The sequence below is a fragment of the Crassostrea angulata genome, chromosome 3 (assembly GCF_025612915.1).
Source record: "Crassostrea angulata isolate pt1a10 chromosome 3, ASM2561291v2, whole genome shotgun sequence".
NCBI classification, from domain to species: Eukaryota; Metazoa; Mollusca; class Bivalvia; order Ostreida; family Ostreidae; genus Magallana; species Magallana angulata.
In genome coordinates, this window is record NC_069113.1 from 3,169,487 (window position 1) to 3,191,400 (window position 21,914).

A 21,914-nucleotide genomic window follows, 5' to 3' on the forward strand; every position below is an offset into this window, starting at 1 on the left:
ATTCCGCGATTCAACGGTTTTCCATCAAATCGCGAGAACATAAAATCGCGAATGCCGAAATTTTATCATAGTTTCATGAAGTTTACATGTCTGAAAATTAAAAGCGAGATTTTAATATTCGCGAGACGGGCTTTTCGCGATTTTACGCTGATATTAATTCCTCGCGTTTAATTAGGAATTTACAGTATTTAAAAAAGAAAATTTAATATTACAAACAATTTTAAAATTGCCAAAACACTACAATTATATCAGTAATTTTGAATTTCATTTAAATTAATGCCCAATAGGGTCACTTCATCAATTTATTTGACTAATAAATTTAAAAAAACTTCTAAAAATAGTTGCCAAAACACTACAATTATATCAGTAATTTTGAATTTCATTTAAATTAATGCCCAATAGGGTCACTTCATCAATTTATTTGACTAATGAATTTAAAAAACTTCTAAAAATAGTTAACTTCTTTATTAATAATGATATCATTTATTTCCTTATAATGATAGAAACTTTCGGTTTACATGAAACAGTTTTAAAATAGCCCCAAAACCCTCACCCATTTTACAGATTATCAATTTCCCCATCTGAACCATGGCTCAGATAATGGCTCCCTTGGGACAAATGAATTCAGCCACACTTGTCTTTGATGTTCTTGTTAGCTCCTAAGAATTTGTCATTGACAAACAAAATCTTTGCATTGTCAGTTGATAGAATACTTATAAAAAAAAAAAATTTTCATTAAGACATAAAGACAAAAAACCTCCATCTGAATGTATTTATATAAATATATTTTAAAGTGTTTTAATACTATTAATTAATTAATAAAATCTGTAAGGATTACCTCCCTTACTTTTCAACATCAGTGTACAATATATAGAATAAGGAAAATGAAAATTGTTATAAAATCATTAAATCTTGTCTGATCTTAAAAAAAATTGCAGGTGCACATCTTCAGATGGTATTCAACATATGTACAAATTTTCAAACTGTTCCATGCAGTAATAAAAAATTCTATAGGTGGGACAAAGTTGCGTCTACAGACAGACGGACGGACGGACGGATGGACAGACGGACATGGTGAAACCAATATACCCCCCTAAACTTCGTTTGCGGGGGTATAAGAACAACACATTGTTTCTTTCTTGGATTGACTATGTTGGTTGTAATCGGCGGGGGCCTACAATATGATACAGACATTATGTACTCTGTATGGACGACATGTGTTCGTTGTGCACACGAAGTAAGGCAACACTACCTGTTCAAGATAATGTGGATACATTGGAAATTCTTTCAAAGAATATACAGGGGACTGTCTCTCATTTTTTTATCTTTTTTTATTTTATCTTTTCAAGCTTTTTACCACAAAATGTAGTTCATGCCTGAATGCCTCAATGGGAAGGCAATTAATCGAAACTTGCTTGACCAGTATAAATACCCTAGTGGCAGTTGAGGAGCAATTGAAACTAATATGGCAACTATATATTTTTATTGATTCATGTCAGCTTTATTTTGGAGCATAATTATACATGAAATGATGATCATATAACAGGTGTTCTATTTCAAATACATAAGAAGGAGAGTAGATTGTCAATTAAATTACAATGGTGTGCAGGGTTTAAAAAATGTGTGATTTGACAGATAAAGTTATAGAAAGTAAAAATAAAGCATGACTATTCTAAAAAAAAACCACCATAGCAAACGTCTCAAAAAAAGTACAGTGAAAAAAGAGTGGGTAAAAGTTATCCGAGATATCAATACAACAAAGTACTCCTATTATAAGGTTCACAACAGCATCCAGAGAGTATCCTTTAATCACATCAAACCATCAAACAACTTATTAACAATTTTGTACTGAAAAAAAAATTCATCAAACCTATTTGTGTATACAGAAATGAATTCATGTCCAGTAAATTTATGCTGATATAACTGTTTTGAGGACAAATAAATTTAGAGGCCTGTTGAAGTTTACAATAAGAAACATTTACTTCCTACAAAGAATTATTTCAGCCCAAATGGATCACAACAACAAACAACAACAACAACGACATGCTAAATCAATGAACAGGGACAACAAGAGTATACCAGAAGCCAATGTTATTAACAGCTATGTTTCTTAGGCTTGCTTCGCCTGCGGGTGACCAAACAACTCTCAAAACCATCATAGGACTTTTTCCTTGATGGTCCCTGGTTGATGGTCATAATGGGTAGCAACCGCTGAACCCCAGAAATGGGGATAGATATTGGGGGGTAGCCATAATGATCTACAATGCACCAAAATCAAAAAACATAAAACTGCAACTAAACAGTGCAATTAAAGTAAAAAAAAAAACACATAGGAGAGCTTGAATTTAATGTCCTGTGCATTGACAGATGACTTGTTGAGAAAATTGATTTAGAAATACTTCCCGAGCTAGGCTTTAGATCTACAGAAGAGTAATAAAGGCTCAATTCTGTGTGAACTTTTTAATGACGTCATAATGATTAATGCATGTGCTAATCGTTTGACGATTGTATTAATTATTGTAAACATAAAAACACATTATTTTAAAATAACTCTGAACAATTTGTCATTTTCAAATGTAAATACATGTATAAGTAAACAAGAGATGTTTGTGAAACACTTATGCCCCCCTCCCTTGGAAACATTCACAAAGAAAATGAACGTTCACAGCAAATATTGATACCCAAAATCAAATTGACCTTGATATTATTTAGATAAACCTGTATACAAAATTTCATATCAATATATGCACCCTCTGCGAAGAAAATGAGTGGAAACTGCAAATAACTGGAATTTTTCTACGTCCAAGAGCATTAACTCTGTCGAAAACTGCTTGACTGTACCCAATATCGAACTCGACCTAGATATTATCATGATAAACCTGTATACCAAATTTCATTTTGATATGTTAATCCTCTGCGAAGAAAATGAGCGGAAACTTCAAATAACTGGAATTTTTCTACGTCCAAGGGCCATAACTCTGTCGAAAACTGCTCGACCATACCCAATATTGTACTCGACCTAAGTATTATCATGATAAACCTGTATACCAAATTTAATTTTAATAAGTTAATCCTCTGCGAAGAAAATGAGCGGAACTTCAAATAACTGGAATTTTTTCTACGTCCAAGGGCCATAACTCTGTCGAAAATGGCTCTTTCATACCCAATATTGAACTTGACCTAGATATTATCATGATTAACCTGTATACCAAATTTCATTTCAATATGTTAATCCTCTGCAAAGATAATGAGCGGAAACTGCAAATAACTGGAATTTATCTATGTCCAAGGGCCATAACTCTGTCAAAAATTGTTCTTTCATACCCAATATTGTACTCGACCTAGATATTATCATGATAAACCTGTATACCAAATTTCATTTCAATATGTTTATCCTCTGCGAAGAAAATGAGCGGAAACTGCAAATAACTGGAATTTTTCTATGTCCAAGGGCCATTACTCTGTCAAAAACTGCTCTATCCTATCAAATATCGAACTTGACCTAGATATTATCATGATAAATTTCTTTTCAAAATGTTTATCCTCTGCGAAGAAAATGAGTGGAAACTGCAAATAACTGGAATTTTTCTACGTCTAAGGGCCATAACTCTGTCGAAAATGGCTTGATCGTACCCAATATCGAACTTGACCTAGATATTATCATGATAAACCTGTATACCAAATTTCATTTCAATATGTTTGTCCTCTGCGAAGAAAATGAGCGGAAACAGTAGGTGGACCGACCGACAGACAGCAGCAAAGCAATATGCCCTCCCTTCTTCAAAGGGGGGCATAAAAACAACAATGTTAAAAAGTTCTGCAGGATATGAACTTGGTTGGTACATGATCAAATCTTATGAAAAACCCTTTGAGCTTCACAGGATTTGATCACATGACCAACCAAGTTCATATATAAATTATACTTCATGGAGAACCAGGACAGTATAGAAGCTCTTCTATTGATTTAAGCATGTTACAACAGGTTTCAAACCTGGGACCTTGAATTTACAACTGACTGCCGATAATTAACAAACAGATTCCTTGGGAATTACTTGGTTTAAATCAAATGAAAATTTGATAGGAAAAGAAGATATCAATAATGGAGCAAAATAATTCAAAGCAAATAACCAAAATGCGTTGACTAGTACAAGAAGCTAAATTCATTGAAAACTAAAATAATAAAACAAAAGGATTAAAATGCACAGAATTTAAACAATGATACAAATGAATTAGTTACAAACGACCTGGAAAATGAAACAAATTGTCCAAACCTGTAAATTTCTCCACTGCCTGTTTTCGCTCCACTGCATCATAATACCAAACAGTAATGGCGTATCTGTTATCAAGGGGAAAAATGGATCAAAATGTCTTATAAAATCTATTATCATTTATTAGCAATTATATGTCTCTATAAAATAGCTATGTCTCAGTAATCCTTAAGGTCAGACGACAAGTTCCTCAACTTTATATAACTTTTTCCAGGAATTTGTTAATGGTTTACTACTACTTTGACAATCTTTCTTGCAAAAAATTAGGATACCTTACCAGGCATTTCTGCAAAATACTAGAGTTTGCAATTTCCTATATACTCTTCTTGAAAATACACTTGAACTGCTGATATAAAAACAAATAAATATACAGCACAGCGAAATTCACTATATTGGAATTGAATATCGGCCGAGGCAAGGCTTTGAACTCACGACTTCTAGAACCTACACTCCTGGCAGTGAGCGGCCACGGCTCAAAACACTAGCCCATCTAGGCATACATCCATATACAAGTAAATTCTAATCATTTTAAAAATAATTATAAAAGTAATAATTTTATTGGAACTCTTCATTACGAGGAGATACAAAAAAGATGCTCGAGGAACGTGTCGTATGACTTTAAATACTTAAAGTGTAATTCTATTATTATTTATTCACAACTACTTTATTCCACTGCATGATTAACATTGATGAAATTGTTCACCACAACATCTGTTACCAAGATTATGAACAAATAGGAATAGCTCAGGGTGTGAAATACATGTATTCATACTAACAAGGTTCTCAAAAAACTAACAAAATTTTCTATGAGCATGTAAATAAATTAAAAGAAGAATGGCATTGCAAGTATTATTTTTGCTTCCTTTGAATTCTTTAAAATGGGAATATTTTGTTTAGTTTCCATTATTTCTGAGATATTGTAGACAACATAATTAATATCTAGCTGCAATGGTGTAGGCATCTCCGTTTTTTTTTTGTTTTTTTAAATCAGGAGTGGGCTACATTGTTGCAGCTAATTAATATCTAAAACTGTTCACCTTGTTTTTGCTGTTGGCATGACTTCATGTGGATTCCGTCTATCCGACCAAAAAAACAGAAGTCGATCAAATGTTGGCTCAATGCTGGCGATTCGACTCTCATTCTCAGGATATATGTGTAGAGTTCCACCATCCACCTGTAAATCCAGGAAAATGCATATGAGGCTAATATATCACATGACTTGATGCTGTCTCATACCTCACTGAATTATGAGAATTCATCATGTTCATTTAAAACTTAAAGCTACCCATTTTGCATAGATTGATACATTTTAAGCTTTAATCACCTTATGGTTTAAAACTTGTAAACTAACCAAGACCAGTTTATACTGGACACTGGACAGGTATGAAATCTAAGAGTTCTAAATTCAACAAGCATTCTGAGAGTATTGCATAAGCAATACACGTCCCCTACCGGTTTGTAGAAATTTGTGAAAACTATGCACTGTTATGCAGAATATCATTTCTTACCGTCTTCTGTACCCCGAATCAACAGACCAACTCGATAACAAACTAGATTGTAATTATACAAAAAACCCTGTCGATTAAATTTACAACACAATGCTTGACACTATTTTACAGAACTTATTTGTTTGTTAGAAACAATAAAAGGAATGGTCCGAGTAATGCACGATATTATTACTGACTACATACTTTCCTTGTTTATTCAATACACACCAAACCCGATCATTAAAAAATTGGAATATAAAAAATTAATTTTCTCGAAAATATGTCAACCAGACGCTACAAAAGTGTAAACTTGATCTATAGTTTGACATTTTGAAGCTGTTCAGCAAATTTCATATTATACCTCAAAGGCATAAAGAAAAAAGTGTAGAAAACTGAAGTGGGACAGACGGACGGACGGACGGACTGACAGACGCAGAGGAAAGCTATAGTCCCCTCCGGTGAAAATCGGTAGGGGACTAATAAAAGAATGATGCAAAAGAATAATATCTTATCAGGCAGTATGGGTGAAAGTTCTCAGATGAACAGAGAGCCTATATAAATTAAATTTCAAATAAGTTTGAAAAAGCTTAACATGATTTCTGATTGGTCCGACGCAAACTGTCTGGTTTCTATTCAGTTTGTTACTCTTTTTAAAAGTATTCTTCATTCCTCCAACTTTTGGGAGTTACAACTGATATGCAGATTGAGGTGTAACACATAAGGTACATGATATTACCTATAATAGTGTGCTTTTATAAACAAACATCAATATTTTACAATATTTAATTCTACTGTGCAATGTTTATCTAATTTTCTTTTAATATAAAAAGTACTTCTGGTTAAGTCAAAGGATTGTCTTATTCTGTGAATTTATGAAACAACCTGTAGCCAAGTTTGCATATTTTACTGTACAATGTTGATATGTTGATATACTCAATTTTTCCTAAACTTTATCACTCCCACCCTGGTCTAAAAATAAGAGCAAGAACCCAAAAATCAAAAACAGTAGGCGGCGATTACATAAGATATATAACTTATTTTATACGCCCACTGGCCCAACCGCAAACCCCCAATTGCCTTCGTTTGTAAGTCTGTTTTGCTCTTTGTGCAACCCAGCTGAGTAATTGAGTATCTGAAGTTAAACAAATCCAAACAAGTTTGGTCTCTGTACATGATGTAAGGAAATCTGTTCAAATACCAGGTCTAGCTCCAGTTACGTAATTTGTGGCAAGGGTGGATGGAATTCTCAGAATTATTCTGTCACGATTACCCAGAAAAGACGTGTTTTACATCCTTTTCTGAATGTCCTACAATTTACCGATTTCTACTGGCTGATAAAGTGTACCTCAGGAAGAAAAACGTAAAAGTCGGTTACTTTCTCGCGCATGCCCTTAAATGGCCTACGTTTAATAATTCATTTTGAAATCTCTGACCTAGCTGCCTTAATGTTAGATTAGCCAGAAAAGTTGTTCATCTCATGAAATCTGCTAGGTAAATCCAGCATTTCAAATATGCCACCACCAATTAAAATTGTTATTTTAACAAAACATACCGGTAGTTTGGTAGTGTGCAATTTTAATGAATTTGTTATACGGTTTGTGAATATTGTTGTCAAATTGATCATTATTAAGTAACCAGTAATTTCCCCCTCCTTTGCAATCAATCATTAGGATATTAAATTCAAAGTCTAAATCTGAAATTTTTCTTAGTTTTATGGTGCTGGAGCTAGATACTTTAGATCTTACCAGGTATTACTCCAGTATAATTCAAAGCAAGTCATGAACTGTTTATCTAATTCTACAATCGTTGATGGGTGAAACATACAATCTACATACATGACACTTACCCCTACAAATATTTTGTACTTTGTATTAATATTCTTTTCAGACATGTAATATGAATTAACAAAATCAATTTGGGATTGGATGTACTGGTACATGTATTTTTAAATTATCAGATGAATTTCTTAATTTATTCACAATTTGAAGCAATTAAGACTTGTTTGTCATTTATGCTGAAATTATTCCATAGAGAGCCAGTTTACAATAATTCTTCACTAACCTTTGAGTCCCAGTCTTTGTTGAGGTAATAAATACAGGTGATGGCACGGCCATCTTTGTTTGGATTATCAACATGTCGGAGGTATCCAGTGGATGGACCAGGATAGCAGGCTACCATCGCCTGCAAAAAATAAAATGATTTCAAATTTTAAACAAGTAACCCACTGAAGGGGTCCATTAAGTTATTTAGCAGTGGCTCTTTTCTATTTGTCTGAAACAGTCCAGAGCATGACATAGTAGATTCAGTTTCCTTGCTACATAGAAAGATGGGCTCTGCCCCCCCCCCCCCCCCCACAAAAAAAACCCCCCAAAAATACTTATAACTGTATAACTGAACATGTTTTATGATGTGAAATTCTGTTTGATTATAAAGAAGTAAATATCGGTAATTCCTTCCAAGTCCCAAACTATTGCTCTGAGGAGGTACCGGTGAAACATCATTATGTAAATGTATTTTATTGCTTAGTAATTTTCATGGTTTATCACACTGACTGTCAATTTATAAACAATATTCAGACTTCAGGGAAAAAATGCAAAGTCAACAAAAGTTTTATTTCTTCCATTCTCACACTGTAAACAAACCATGCATACACTATTCTCTAAATGGTTCGTGGCACAAGTACATGTTCTGGTATTTGGTCAAAGTTTTATCATCTCTAAAATTAAACATTAATTCATTACAAAACCTTTAGATAACTCAACTATTTCCTACCTTAAAAAAAATCCCCCCTAAAATTTCCCCCTTTTCATTTAAAGAAAAAAGTGCAACTACATGCAAGAATTACTATAATGCCTAGCAACATGGAAGAAGAAAACCCCATCTCTGCTTACAACATTTGTCTTTACTTAAGGGGGCGGAGTCCACGTTAGAATGTTTGTAGTGTTAACTTGCATTCTGTCACGTAAGCCTAGGCACCTGTCAAGACATTCACAATCTAGGAAATCACTGGTATTAAACAACAAACATGGACGTGTATCGGTAATTGTCAATCAGGCCACACAAACAACCAGCATGACAGGTGGCCGTGCTCAGTTTATCAACTCTCTGTAATTAATGAGACTGCATCCTCAGTTTATCAACTCTCTGTAATTAATGAGACTGCATCCTGCCATTATCTAACATCATTAACTAATTTTAGTATTTTTTTTAATTTTGGGTTTTTTTTTTTTGGGGGGGGGGGGGGGGGTTGGGGGTTGGGGGTTGGGTTGCTCTAAAAAAATAATTTCTGGAAAAATAAAAATAATTATTTGGATTTGTATAGCAAATGTGTGATATTTAAAAAATTTTAATTTTAATACATGCACTTTAAAAAATATTCAAATGTGAGCAACTGCAATATAATTTTTAAAGAGGTAATAGGTAAAATAATTTTTAAAGAGGTAATAGGTAAAATACACCATCTTGTAGCTGACCAAAGTAATCAAACTGCCTTATAATGATTAAATACATGTATAATCCAACAAAAGTCAGAAAACTGTTCCTGCTCACAAATCCAATGAAGTGGAACAACTGATAACAATATCAGCAATTTTCAATAGATCATTATGATGCAACAGGAATTTTGATATATTTTTTGCTATCCCATACCCAATGCAGCAATTTTCAAATCATTTGCAAGATAAAGATTTTTTTTATATGGAAGATTAAGGTAGTCTGAGTAACTAATAACAACTACCAGTTACTATTGAAATAGTGGTAGTGGGAAATCTACTTGACATAATTCCAGAGATAGTCACCAATATCGGCACCGTTACATTTCATAACCATTTCTAGCAGATATACTATTACAAAAGCAGTGAGAGCAGTAACTTAGCATATCATTAACAACATTGCAACAAACAAATTAAGGCCACGTAGTCCCCAAAAGAAGCTGATGATGACTATGATCTCACTTAAACAGGAAATGGCCACCATGTGACAATATGTAGATATGTGGTGTCAACAGGAAATCTTCATCGGCTGCATGGACGTTAAGTGTGATCACACAACCCACAGATGTCCCAATATACATTAAAGGTTATTGTATTTGGTGTTAATAAAATAACTTTCCAGTTCCCCATTAACCTTATGGTATATTTGAATTCAGTTATTGACTTTTCCTGGTTTTTCTTTGTGTGATTTTTCATCAACATGATAGGTAGCCTATTAAGCATCAGTAAAAAAAAATCAAAAAAATTTTTGTCTGAAAATCGAAAGTAATTTTGCTTAAAATTATTTTTAAGCGGTTAGCTTATATACTAAATGCTTTAAGTCACGTAACACAACCTCAAAGCTTCAAAAATGACAAATTCACACTTTCATTTATGATCCTTTATATAGGGGTTCATATCCTTTTGAATGATGCAGGTATTTGGTTTTTTTAAGAGTTTTGGTCCAGACTGGAGTTAAAAAGAACCAAGCAGTTTATCAAGACAATGAAATTGATCAATATTTTAAAGAAAAAAAAATCATTTCCCAGAAAAAATTGTTGTATTATGATATTGTGTCACTGCATCTTATAAGGACATCGTCTTCTGGTTCTGTTTGCATAAAAGTTAGATTCACAATGAAAATATCGTTTGGGAATTAAGATTCCTAATGTCAAATTAACACATTTGTCATCACAAGTTTCATAGAATGAAATCCCTCTCCTAAATTTCTTTCATATATAATTACCTGTGTATTGTGCGAGTTAAATTGGAGGGTGGTACCCATTATTTGGTGTAAATGTTAGACTTTTAAAGTGAACATTGAGTAATCACTAGCTTTTGTTTTATTGAATTACTTACAGCTGGAGGGTTAGATCACCCTATCTTTTGTGTAAACCAATTTGCAAGGTAGATCATGTGGCCCTTTACTCTGTACTATGTGAGTTAAAACTTGAAACATACTTCTTGACAATTTATTGTAATAATAAGAATTGTTTCAGAGAAGAGAAAGAAACTGACTAGTCATAATGTAAAATGTTGATTTTTACAGTATATGAATTTGATATGCAGTATATGCAAATACAAGCTTGCTTAATCGTTTTTCAGTACTGTCAGTACTTTGATTATAGAAGTAAATTACCTATACCATTCAAAACCCATAGAAAATTGAAAATGGTAAACCTTTCCTCAAGGCACTGAGCTCACAAGCAAAGAGTTTTAAAGATATTGAATTAACAATATCTTTCTATTGTAGGTTTAAAGAGTTTGACTCTAAAACTTTTAACTTTTGACCTTAATATCTAAAAAAAATCATCTATCTCTCTGGGGATACCTCTGATGTTGATCAAGGGTTCTCAAGGAACAAACATACAATATCTTATCATGTCCAAAGTAGCTTGAACTTTGAACTTGATCTTAAAATCAGCTGGTGTCATGGACTCCTTACAAGATACCTGTGTACCAAATATATGATGGCGAACTTTACCGAGTACCATAAGATATGGTATTGAGAAAAGTCATTCGAAATCAATAAAAATGTGAAACTGGTACTACAATACATATCTGTCCAGCAAAGGTTCTTTAAAATATGTTTACAGACAGCACTGAGTCCACTAGTTAATGTCTGGGGAAGTTTGACCTTTGACCATTAAACTTGTTACAGCAGTCAATTTGGGTGCTTTGTATCAAATAAGATGGAAGTCTGCCTAACTAAGGGTGATGATCTCTTGGTCTACACCTGTTCTACAAGCTGACCAACAAACCAACTGAACAATGGACAGGTGTAAAAAAAAAAATATATTGGGGGAGGGGGGCAAAAAGTACACTCGACTAACATTGTTGCTTAATTTTCTTATTTTGGCTTTCACTGAATTTTGACTAACATATGTTATTGCAATGTTTTTAAATGAGGGAAGTCTTACTGCAACTGCGTTTGTTGCTGGCAAAATTTCAATCTTTTTATTAGAGATGTTTATGTTATGTTACCTTTAATCACTTACTAAAAGTTTGATAAAGATTTCCATGAACAATGCATACAGGAAATATTTATCAAGCTTGCTGGGACAAACTACTAGTCAGCCAATTTCATTGAACTGACCTAGACTTCTATTAATGTTTTTCACAACAACCTGTATCCACAAATAAGCTCCAATTTACAAAGTTAATAACCACTTGCAATTGGCATCATGAATACATCTTTACTTGAAAACAATGACCATTCAACTACTCATGTTATAATTCTAGATTGATAAATTTTTTTAGTAAGATGCTTATAAATAAATTGTTCTCTAAAATTCGATTCAAACCAATTCATTTTTAAAGGAGTTTCTTAAATTTCTTCACACTTTCACACAATCATACAGAAATGGAAAGTCTTGAAATAGTCAAAATGTTCAAATACTGTGTGAAAAATATAGATCAAAATTGCTTTAGTATAAATACCATTTTAGAAAATCTCTTTACATTCAAACTTTCCCAATGGCAAATACTGAAGCTTAACTTTTATGAATACCATTTGTTATATATCCATTTGTCTCTATCAAATACCTTTTTTTTGGCTGGTGCTAGTTTTTTGAAGTCAACATTTAAAGTACAATTTTTTTTCCCCCACAGAAATGTTGTTTGATTGGTTGGAAAAGTATTCATTTTTGCTCATCTATGAAATGTGAAATTGTTTAGTGCATTCAGAAATTGAATGTGTGTGTTTCTTTAGGATTAAGCAGCAGTTAATGGTTGCCAAACTTTTTTATAGCTAATTTTCTTATCAAAGAGAGTAAACCTTTAATTATTATAAATTATGTCATAAACCTACATAGCTTTCAGTTAAATATCAAATACACAAATTGAAAATATCCATTCCTTATGGATTTCCATGATTTTAAACAGCAGCTTTACGTGACTGTTGCATGGTTTAATTACGTACACATATGTAACTTATGTCAAACTGGAAAAACTCTTCAGACATCAGTACAGGCACCAGTATAAATAAAACACCTTATGTGCTGTACTCTAAACAACATAATTGAGTGTTAATATCCAACAAGAGGCCCATGAGCCACATCGCTCACTCGAGCAACAATGGCCATAATAAAATCAGCTTTATGGAGTCATATACAAAACATCTGGGCAATGTAGTTGAAAAAAAGTTTTTAGATTTCAGCTCAGGTGAGCTCAAAACTGTTATGTGATGTTTGTTTACTGAAAGTGAAGTCCAAGTTAAAGAGCAGGAGTTATTTTGCAGACTATGTAATTGAAATTCAATATCATGAATGTCATTCTTATCATCTTTACACAACATAAATCAAAGGCCTGAAGGGCCACAATGGCGTCGAGTTAAAGTTAATTTGAAGAATAAAAATCTAAATAATTTTTTTTAAAAGTCAAAATAATCTCGACTATAACAAAAATGCATATATTTTTTATTTGTGTTATTTATGGTTCTCCTTCATTGATCAAATGTACACTTAGGTACTGTAGATTTAAAAAAAATCCTGAAAACAAAGTATGATTTTGTAACTCTTAGGCCAGCATTTTTTGAAATTTCGATTTACAAACCCGCCGACCCTACTTTTTAAAAATTCAAATAAAAATAAAAGGACCTGAACTAGCTATTAATTTTATTTTTTCCTCCGACCCGAAATTTTCTTTCTGGTAAAAATAAAAATAAATGTTGATGCAATCACGTATGTGTAGTCTGAATTATTGTTGTTCATGCATTGATTTAATAAAAAGACCAAGTTCTTTCCGATCAAGTCACAGGCACTAGAAGTCACAAAAAACCACCAAAGGGCCTACTCCTGTTTGCTTTCGTCCAACCCTACAATTTACGACCCTATTAAGTTTTGTGATCGGCAACTTAGCCAGAATTTCCTCAATAAAGAGAAGTTGAAGTCTTTTTCTATCACAATTCTGTAAATTAAAAAAAAACCTCATTGACAAGAAAATGATAAGTTACTTTTTAAAAAAAAATCATTTTTGCAAAATAAATTCTAAAATAATCATAATTTAACCGTTTGGAAATAGATCCTCTACATAACGGTTGTAAGTGGGTCATAGGGTTGGACTAATAACCCTAAACACACTGAACACAGGTCTTATGACTGAAGGAAAGAGAATGATTTTATTTGTCATTAAGGTTAAAGCTAACAAAATAACGAAACATTTCCTTTATTAAAGGTATAGTTACATAAATAAATAAAATTTCAAAAGTTATTTAGTCTTTTTTAAATAAAAAAACTTGTTTGATTTTTTACTGACATTTATGGACATGCTTCTAATCCAATTTATTTTCAGTAACAATATTTTAAATTTTGAATTTGTGAATAGCATTGTTAATTTAATCAAATAAATTATTTCTCAAACTTCTTCCTATTTTTCTGCAAGGAAGAAGTGAAAACTCCCTTAATTTTTTTGGTCTTAATGTATGTGTACAGTATGTACTTGTATTTATAAAAAAAAAACCTTCGTTTTTATACATGCATGTACAATATATCAAAACAAATTTTCAGTGCCCATGGATAAAATATGTTATGATAAGAACATCACCAACAACCAAAATTACTTAGATATTTAAAAAAAATGGCAGCTCCTGGACACATGTTCTTATTCTAAAAATAAAAAAAATATTGTTAGAAATTGTTTTATTTTCATTTTTTTTCTTGACGGACAAATTTTTCAATTTTATTTTCATTTTTTTTCCCTCCTCCTCACCAAATAATTTGAAAAATATTTCGTAAATCTAAAAATAAAAAAATGCTGGCCTTAGTAATGTGTGTACTTATAATGAGACCAACTTTTCTTGTTGTTTGCTGGAGATTATTTTTATAAAAATTGAGTTGGGCGGTCAATTTAACAAAAATGAAATTTAATATAGATTTTACGCAGTCAACTAAAATAATAGAAATATTAAAATTAAGTGTGATTTTTTTTAATATTTTCAAAAATCATTCTGATTTGGTTATTGACCATTCATTTAGAAATTGGTATCAATTATACTTACTTTTTAAAAACAAATATAAAGACAAATACATTAGTCAACTTTCAAAAATAATTTTAAAAAATTATGTTTTTTATCACATAACTAATTAAATTACAATTCATTACAAATTGACTCACCTAATTCTTAAAAAAAAATGGATTGTTAATTAAAAAACTAAGTTTAGAAATATCTTAGGAGTTAAATCTTTTTTATAGATTTTTTTCTCTTTATTCATATAGAATTAAATAAATTATTTAAATTATGATTGTGTTTCATTCTATATATTGTAATTTGTATACTGCTGATAAACACACTTTCTCTTACTATCAATTTGATTTAAAATTCACATGGGTCCAAATGACACGGGCCGAAAAGATCAGGTGTAGATAAAAGAAAGACACCCATTCACGTTGTTTACAAAGAAAGTACTTCACTAGTAGGTTAAAAATAACTTTTGGTTATAGATATACTTATCGCTCAATGTAGGAAATTTTGTTTCTAAAAGATCAAACTTTTGTGCATTGTCAATATTCGATATGGATACAAAATAATCTGTTTTGCAGGCTGGTATATTTCATAACCAAATTGAGTATGTAGGCCAACTATCGCATGTGTCTCCGTGCAAGTGTATTCGTCCGCTGAAACCAAGACATATTGTTTACAATAAAATATGAACATTTTCAAAGACATCAACCATTTTGTATCTGCCAACTCGTTTTGTTGACGTACAGCTCTGCTCGAAGTTGAAGTATGTCATCTATTTTTCTTCAAACACATAAGAAAACTTTGCACTCATTTGAGTTGTTTGGCTCCTTAAAAAATTTGCAAACTTCCGGACGTACGATCCCTAGATGGCTTTCGAGCTTCGCTCGACGCCATAAAAATGACATATGAACAAAACTGATTAAGGGCCATATATTCAGAGAAATGAATTGTATATAACACTTGACTTATTATCATCAATCATAAGATACTGGTACATATAGGCAATTGGAATATTCTTTAAGACAACTTGACTTCATTGAGATTGTGACCATCTCATAGGGCCCTGCTTAAGAGGGCTCAATTTAAGACTGCATTAAACTCCTTTTAAAGAAAATTTTAAAGGTTAAGTATAAGGATTTTTCTTTATTATATAATAATTTACAGCTAAACAAATCATATCTTAAAATTTTAGGCAAATTTGCCCCAGCCTTCTTATATGATGGAAAATAGAAATCAAAGGCCTGAAGGGCCACAATGGCGTCGAGTTAAAGTTAATTTGAAGAGTAAAAACCTAAATAATTTTTTTAACAAGTGAAAAGCTGTAAATTTGACAGCTAACCGGGTTTTCTTTTTATATGCGAACTGTATCCATAATCCATGTCAACCCATATCCAGTGAAATAAAGTTCCCCATATGCAATATTTTGCTAAAAAGACTTAGTTCAAAAGCTGGTATTTTTTTCATAAATAACTAGAAATCAAAATCCTAGAAATATGCACACCTCTATTACATGTACAATTAATCTGCAAAAGAACAACTTTTTATCTATAAAACTGTAGGAATAGTTATCCGTACAATGAGGTTACCCTATATGCAATATTCTGCTAAAATATGACTAACTTCAAAAGCTGGTATTTTTTTCACAAATTATCAGTAATCAAAATCCTAGCAATATGCACACCTCTGATATATGTATAATTGATCTGCAAAAGAACAACTTCTTATCTTGAAAACTGTAAGAGGAGTTATCCTTACAATGAGGGTACGCTATATGCAATATTTTGCCAAAAAATGACTAAATTCAAAAGCTGGTATTTTTTTCATAAATTATCGGTAACCAAAATCTTAGCATTAAGCACACCTCTGATATATGTATAACTGATCTGCAAAAGAAAAATTTCCTATCTTGAGAACTGTAGGAGGAGTTATCCGTACAATGAGGGTACCCTATATGCAATATTTTGCCAAAAATGACTAAGTTCAAAAGCTGGTATTTTTTTCATAAATTATCGAAAATCAAAGTCCTAGCAATATGCATACCTCTGATATATGTTTAATTGATCTGCAAAAGAACAACTTCCTATTTTGAAAACTGTAGGAGGAGTTATCCGTACAATGAGGGTACCCTATATGCAATATTTTGCCAAAAAATGACCAAGTTCAAAAGCTGGTATTTTTTTCATAAATTATCGAAAATTAAAAAAAAATTAAAAAAAAAAAAAAAATTAGTCAACTTTAAAAAAAATAGAAAATGTTATTTATCACATAACTAATAAAATTACAATTCATTACAAATTTGCTCACCTTATTCTTAAAAAGTTTTGAATTTCAATTGAAAATATAAGTTTATAGAAATATCTTAGGAGTTAAAATTTTTTTTAGATTTTTTCTCTCTATTTATATGGAAATAAATATTAATATTATTATTGTGTTTAATTCTATATATTGTATACTGCTGATAACCACTCTGTCTCTTATTATCAATTTCATCTAAAATTCACAAGGGTCCAAATGACACGGGCCGAAAAGATCAGGGGTAGATAAAAGAAAGCACCCATTCACGTTGTTTACAAAGTGAAAGTAGTTCACTAGTTGGTTTAAAATAACTTTTGGTTGTAGATGTACTTATCGCTCGATTAGGAAGTTTTGTTTCTACAAGATCAAACATTTGTGCATTGTCAATTTTCGATATGGATACATAATAATCTATGTTGCAGGCTAGTACATTTCATAACCAAATTGAGTATGTAAGCCCAGCTATCGCATGTGTCTCGGTGCTAGTGTATTCATCCGCTGAAACCGAGACATATTGTTTTCAATAAAATGTGAACATTTTTAAAGACGGCAACCATTTCGAATCTGAAAACTTGTTTTGTTGACGTACAGTTCTGCTCGAAATTGAAGTATGTCATCTATTTTTCTACAAACACATACGAAAACTTTGCACTCATTTGAGTTGTTTGGCTCCTAAAAATGTAACTTTCGGACGTACGATCCCTAGATGGCTTTCGAGCTTCGCTCGACGCCATAAAAAACCATTCCAGATGATTTTGCTTTGAATTAACCTTTGACTTTTATAAAGGACTATATATGGTATGGGCCTAAAATGGCCCCCTAAAAGGAATATCATTATTTTACTGTAATTCTTTGTTTTCTTTGTACAGATATATATGCGATGTTTTAACTTAATGTTCATTTTGATTCAAGTGCCCACAATTTAGAAATACGGCATTGTAAAGACAGCCTTTTCCCGCCATTTTTGCATTTTAGCATAAAAAAGCTTGTTTTCAAGAAGTTTTTCTTTCAAGAAACATAGAGCGCATGCTTGAACCAACAAAATATTTTAATCAGAGATGTATCTAGCCAAGACTAATAAGTGACAAAAAATTTGTCCTGGTTCAAGCATGCGCTCTATATTTCCCGTTCGTAAAAAGATGAGAAAAATGTCATTTTCGACTGATTTTGATTGGATTTTTGAAATAGCGTCACTTCTAACGTCATATACTGCAAGCGAGTGCAAATAAATCAAACAAATATGTGAAAAATATATTTTATATGAACTCTTCTAAATTATAGCATAACATTTTATTGTAACCGAAACACTTTAAAAATGGTGAATTATGGGGGCCAAATTTGACTCTTATCATATATAGTTCTTTTCAGGTTGGCATAGAACTTTGAGTCAAGCTAATTACCCTTTCCAACAGCCTTTTGTGGGGTTTAATGTAAGCAAGATTAGGTCAATTGGAAATAATTTATGGTCTAGAACTGGATTTTAAAAAGATGTGCTATGACCTTCACCTTGAAACTTGGTTATGGTCGTGCACACCTTTACCCAAAAGCTCTGTTTATGTGAAGTATGAGCCAGATACGGCTAAGTGGAAAGTTAATATGCTCCGAAAAATTAATTTTTGCGTGGTCTGTCATGACTTTGACCCAGAAAAGTCATTCAAGGTCACTGCATACCCTTTGACCAAAACTGGATTTTAAAAAGATGTGCTATGACCTTCACCTTGAAACTTGGTTATGGTCGTGCACACCTTTACCCAAAAGCTCTGTTTATGTGAAGTATGAGCCAGATACGGCTAAGTGGAAAGTTAATATGCTCCGAAAAATTAATTTTTGCGTGGTCTGTCATGACTTTGACCCAGAAAAGTCATTCAAGGTCACTGCATACCCTTTGACCAACTCTTTGGGTACAGTAAGAGCCAGATTGAACCAAGGGGAGAAAATATATAATCTAGGCAACAATTTTTCAGATAATTTTGCTATAACTTTAACCTTAGACCTAGAAACTTGATTCAAAGCCACAACACACCCTTCACCCAAAGGCACCCTGATTGGACCAAAGAGAGAGAAGATATGCCCTGGACAAGTGATCTCAGATGGACAGACGGAAGGACTGACAGACAGACAGAGATATTGATCACTAAAGGGCTCCTGCAGATTAGGACCCTAACTAAACCAAGTTGCATGAAATATGAATTATCTGACCAAACAAAGTTAGATCGACTGAAATTTATCTTTAAAACATTTACCAGTATTTTGCAGTACATCCAGTGTTAACTATCTGTTTTATCCCATGAGACAAATTTTCCTTCATTGCTACTGCATACTTACCAAAAAAAAATCAAAATAAATTTTCACCAAAAAAAAAAAAAAATTGATTTTATGTTTAGCTGTTTTTCATAATTCATATATACATAAAAGCATCATTATCACACCCTTTTCTGAAGATCTGCAAGCAAACTCTAATTTTATTTAATTAATCAATTGTAACATGCATTAGAATTTCAAATCAATTTATTTCTTTTGTAGAAAATTTGGCAAAAATTATCAGTTGTGTGGGTGTAAAAGTTATGGTAGGACAATCGGGCATCATGTATGGAAATAAAGTTCCACAGAACACTAAAAACTAAGCTGCTTGCGTCAAGTAAAAATATGATAGGCTAGCCTTTCCCTTCCATTGGTATCTTATATTCTGTATGATAATAATACACTATTGTGTTGTTTTAACAGTAACACTTAATTAAAAAATACTACTTATGATTTTAAATTAGCTAGTTGATCAGAAAATTTTAGGCCCTTATTTTGAACTGTAACAGAGGCATTTATTGAATAGATGAAAATTCAAAAATTGAATCAAAATTTATAAAAGCTCATCAAATATTTAAGGTTTCTTACAATTTTAATGTCTCTTCCACCTTTTAGTTTGATAAAGGAACATATAATGGGAAATTTTAATGCTTTACCAATTGAGAAATGTTCACCTTTCATTTTTTAGGAAATGAGATACATGTACCTATATTCTTCTCTCAAAAACAGGGTCTTTCAGCACCCCAAGAAGTCAAACACAACAACCCTTTGAATAGAGTAAACATGAAAGTTTAAAATTACTGCTTTGATGATTAATGTTGACTCATTAACAATTTATACAATACTGACCACTGTGAAATAATTTCTGATATCTTATCAGTTTTGAAAATGCAATGTGGATAAACTCAGTGGTTTGACATTGCGACTAATTTTAAAATAGGACCACCGCCTGACCAAACTTGCAATAATATGCCGACTGCCAAAACACCTCAATGAAAATGGCTTCACAGTAAAGAATAAGAGAAAACATGTCAAACATATATACATTTGATTTCGTACTTTCTTCTTCCTCATCTGATAATTTTGACAAAAAATTCTGCAAAGTATCAGGTAGAATATACTTATTAGGTATCACACTATAATGATTGACTGGTACTGAGAGCAAAAACCAACTTGAAAGCCACTTCAGAAAGTATATTGCCTTTTGCGAAAAAGCAAAGTTCCTTCAATTCACCTCAGTCAATCATTGTTTGCAGTGAATTAGAGACTTACAAAAACTAAGTGAAAGTAATCTTGACAACAAAAAAATGCAGTGAACCACTGAACTGTCATGCATTCCACTGGTTAACCATCGGAGAGTTGACAGGCACTCAGACATGTTCCATTCATGATAGCCATACCACTGACTAAAGTTTGGATGAATTATAAAAATCTGTGAGATTAACCACTGTATCGACAGTCAATAATCTGACTTCAGTAAAATTCAACCATAAAACTGTAGATAAGGCAGTCAAAAGACTTGATGCATCCTTGTTTGTTTTCTTCCGCAAAATCAAAGTCATGAATATATCAGTAAATGTAAGCTCAGATAGGTTAAACCTCGTAGAATTTTTGAAACTTTTTTTCCAAAGCTATAAAAGTAAGGAACCTACAGATGTCATAACCATTAATGGAAATACTATGTCATGAAGATAATCACCTTTCACAAAACTGTTGTTATGAAGTGAAACTTGGGTATTTTCTATACATTTTTTTTAGTAGGAAACACCAAGCATACAAATTAATATGTTTGCTTTAAAAAATGCTATAATTTTTGCATAACATAATTCATCAAGAACAATGAGATATATGTGAAAACATAACTTGTGCAGATTTTCTTGCTATACTCCTAAAGGCTACCAATAAATAAAGACAATATTGTTTCTTGAGAAAATGCAGGTATTAGTCCATTTTAGTGACATCATAAATATCACAAGCATTGAACAAATATGAATTTGCCTGATATTTGTAATTGACAATATTTAATTTATCATTCAGGCATTTATGGATGATTATTTTACACCACTATCATACAAAGAGAAGGTCTGAATATTGCCACTGGAAGAAACCACCATCATACATCTGGAAGTTTTGATCATTGCCACTGGAAGAAACCACCATCATACATCTGGAAGTTTTGATTATTGCCACTGAAAGAAACCACAATCATACATCTATATAAGTTTTGATAATTGCTACTGGAAGAAACCACTATACTACATCTAGAAGTTTTGATCATTGTCACTGGAAGAAACCACCATCATACATCTGGAAGTTTTGATTATTGCCACTGAAAGAAACCACAATCATACATCTATATAAGTTTTGATAATTGCTACTGGAAGAAACCATTATACTACATCTAGAAGTTTTGATCATTGTCACTGGAAGAAACCACTGTCCTACATCTAGAAGTTTTGATCATTGTCACTGGAAGAAACCACTATCATACATCTATATAAGTTTTGATAATTGCTACTGGAAGAAACCACCATCATACATCTGGAAGTTTTGATCATTGCCACTGGAAGAAACCACTATCATACATCTAAAATTTTTGATAATTGCTACTGGAAGAAACCAATATCATACA

At 32.1% G+C, this 21,914-nt stretch overlaps 1 protein-coding gene across 2 annotated transcripts in view; it reads right to left on the reverse strand.

Annotated features, from left to right (window-relative positions):
- The window catches only part of LOC128176615 (egl nine homolog 1-like), a 28,271-nt gene that overhangs the window by 2,072 nt on the left and 4,285 nt on the right, over positions 1 to 21,914 (reverse strand). The window contains exons 2-4 of one of the 2 annotated variants that reach the window (XM_052843061.1): positions 7,817 to 7,936; positions 5,306 to 5,442; positions 4,272 to 4,336 (exon numbers count right to left, since the gene is read on the reverse strand). In XM_052843061.1, the coding sequence (XP_052699021.1) occupies positions 4,272 to 4,336; positions 5,306 to 5,442; positions 7,817 to 7,936 (322 nt within the window). Of the gene's footprint in view, positions 1 to 4,218; positions 4,337 to 5,305; positions 5,443 to 7,816; positions 7,937 to 21,914 lie in introns of those variants that run through there. The other variant, XM_052843060.1, reaches the window with a different exon arrangement.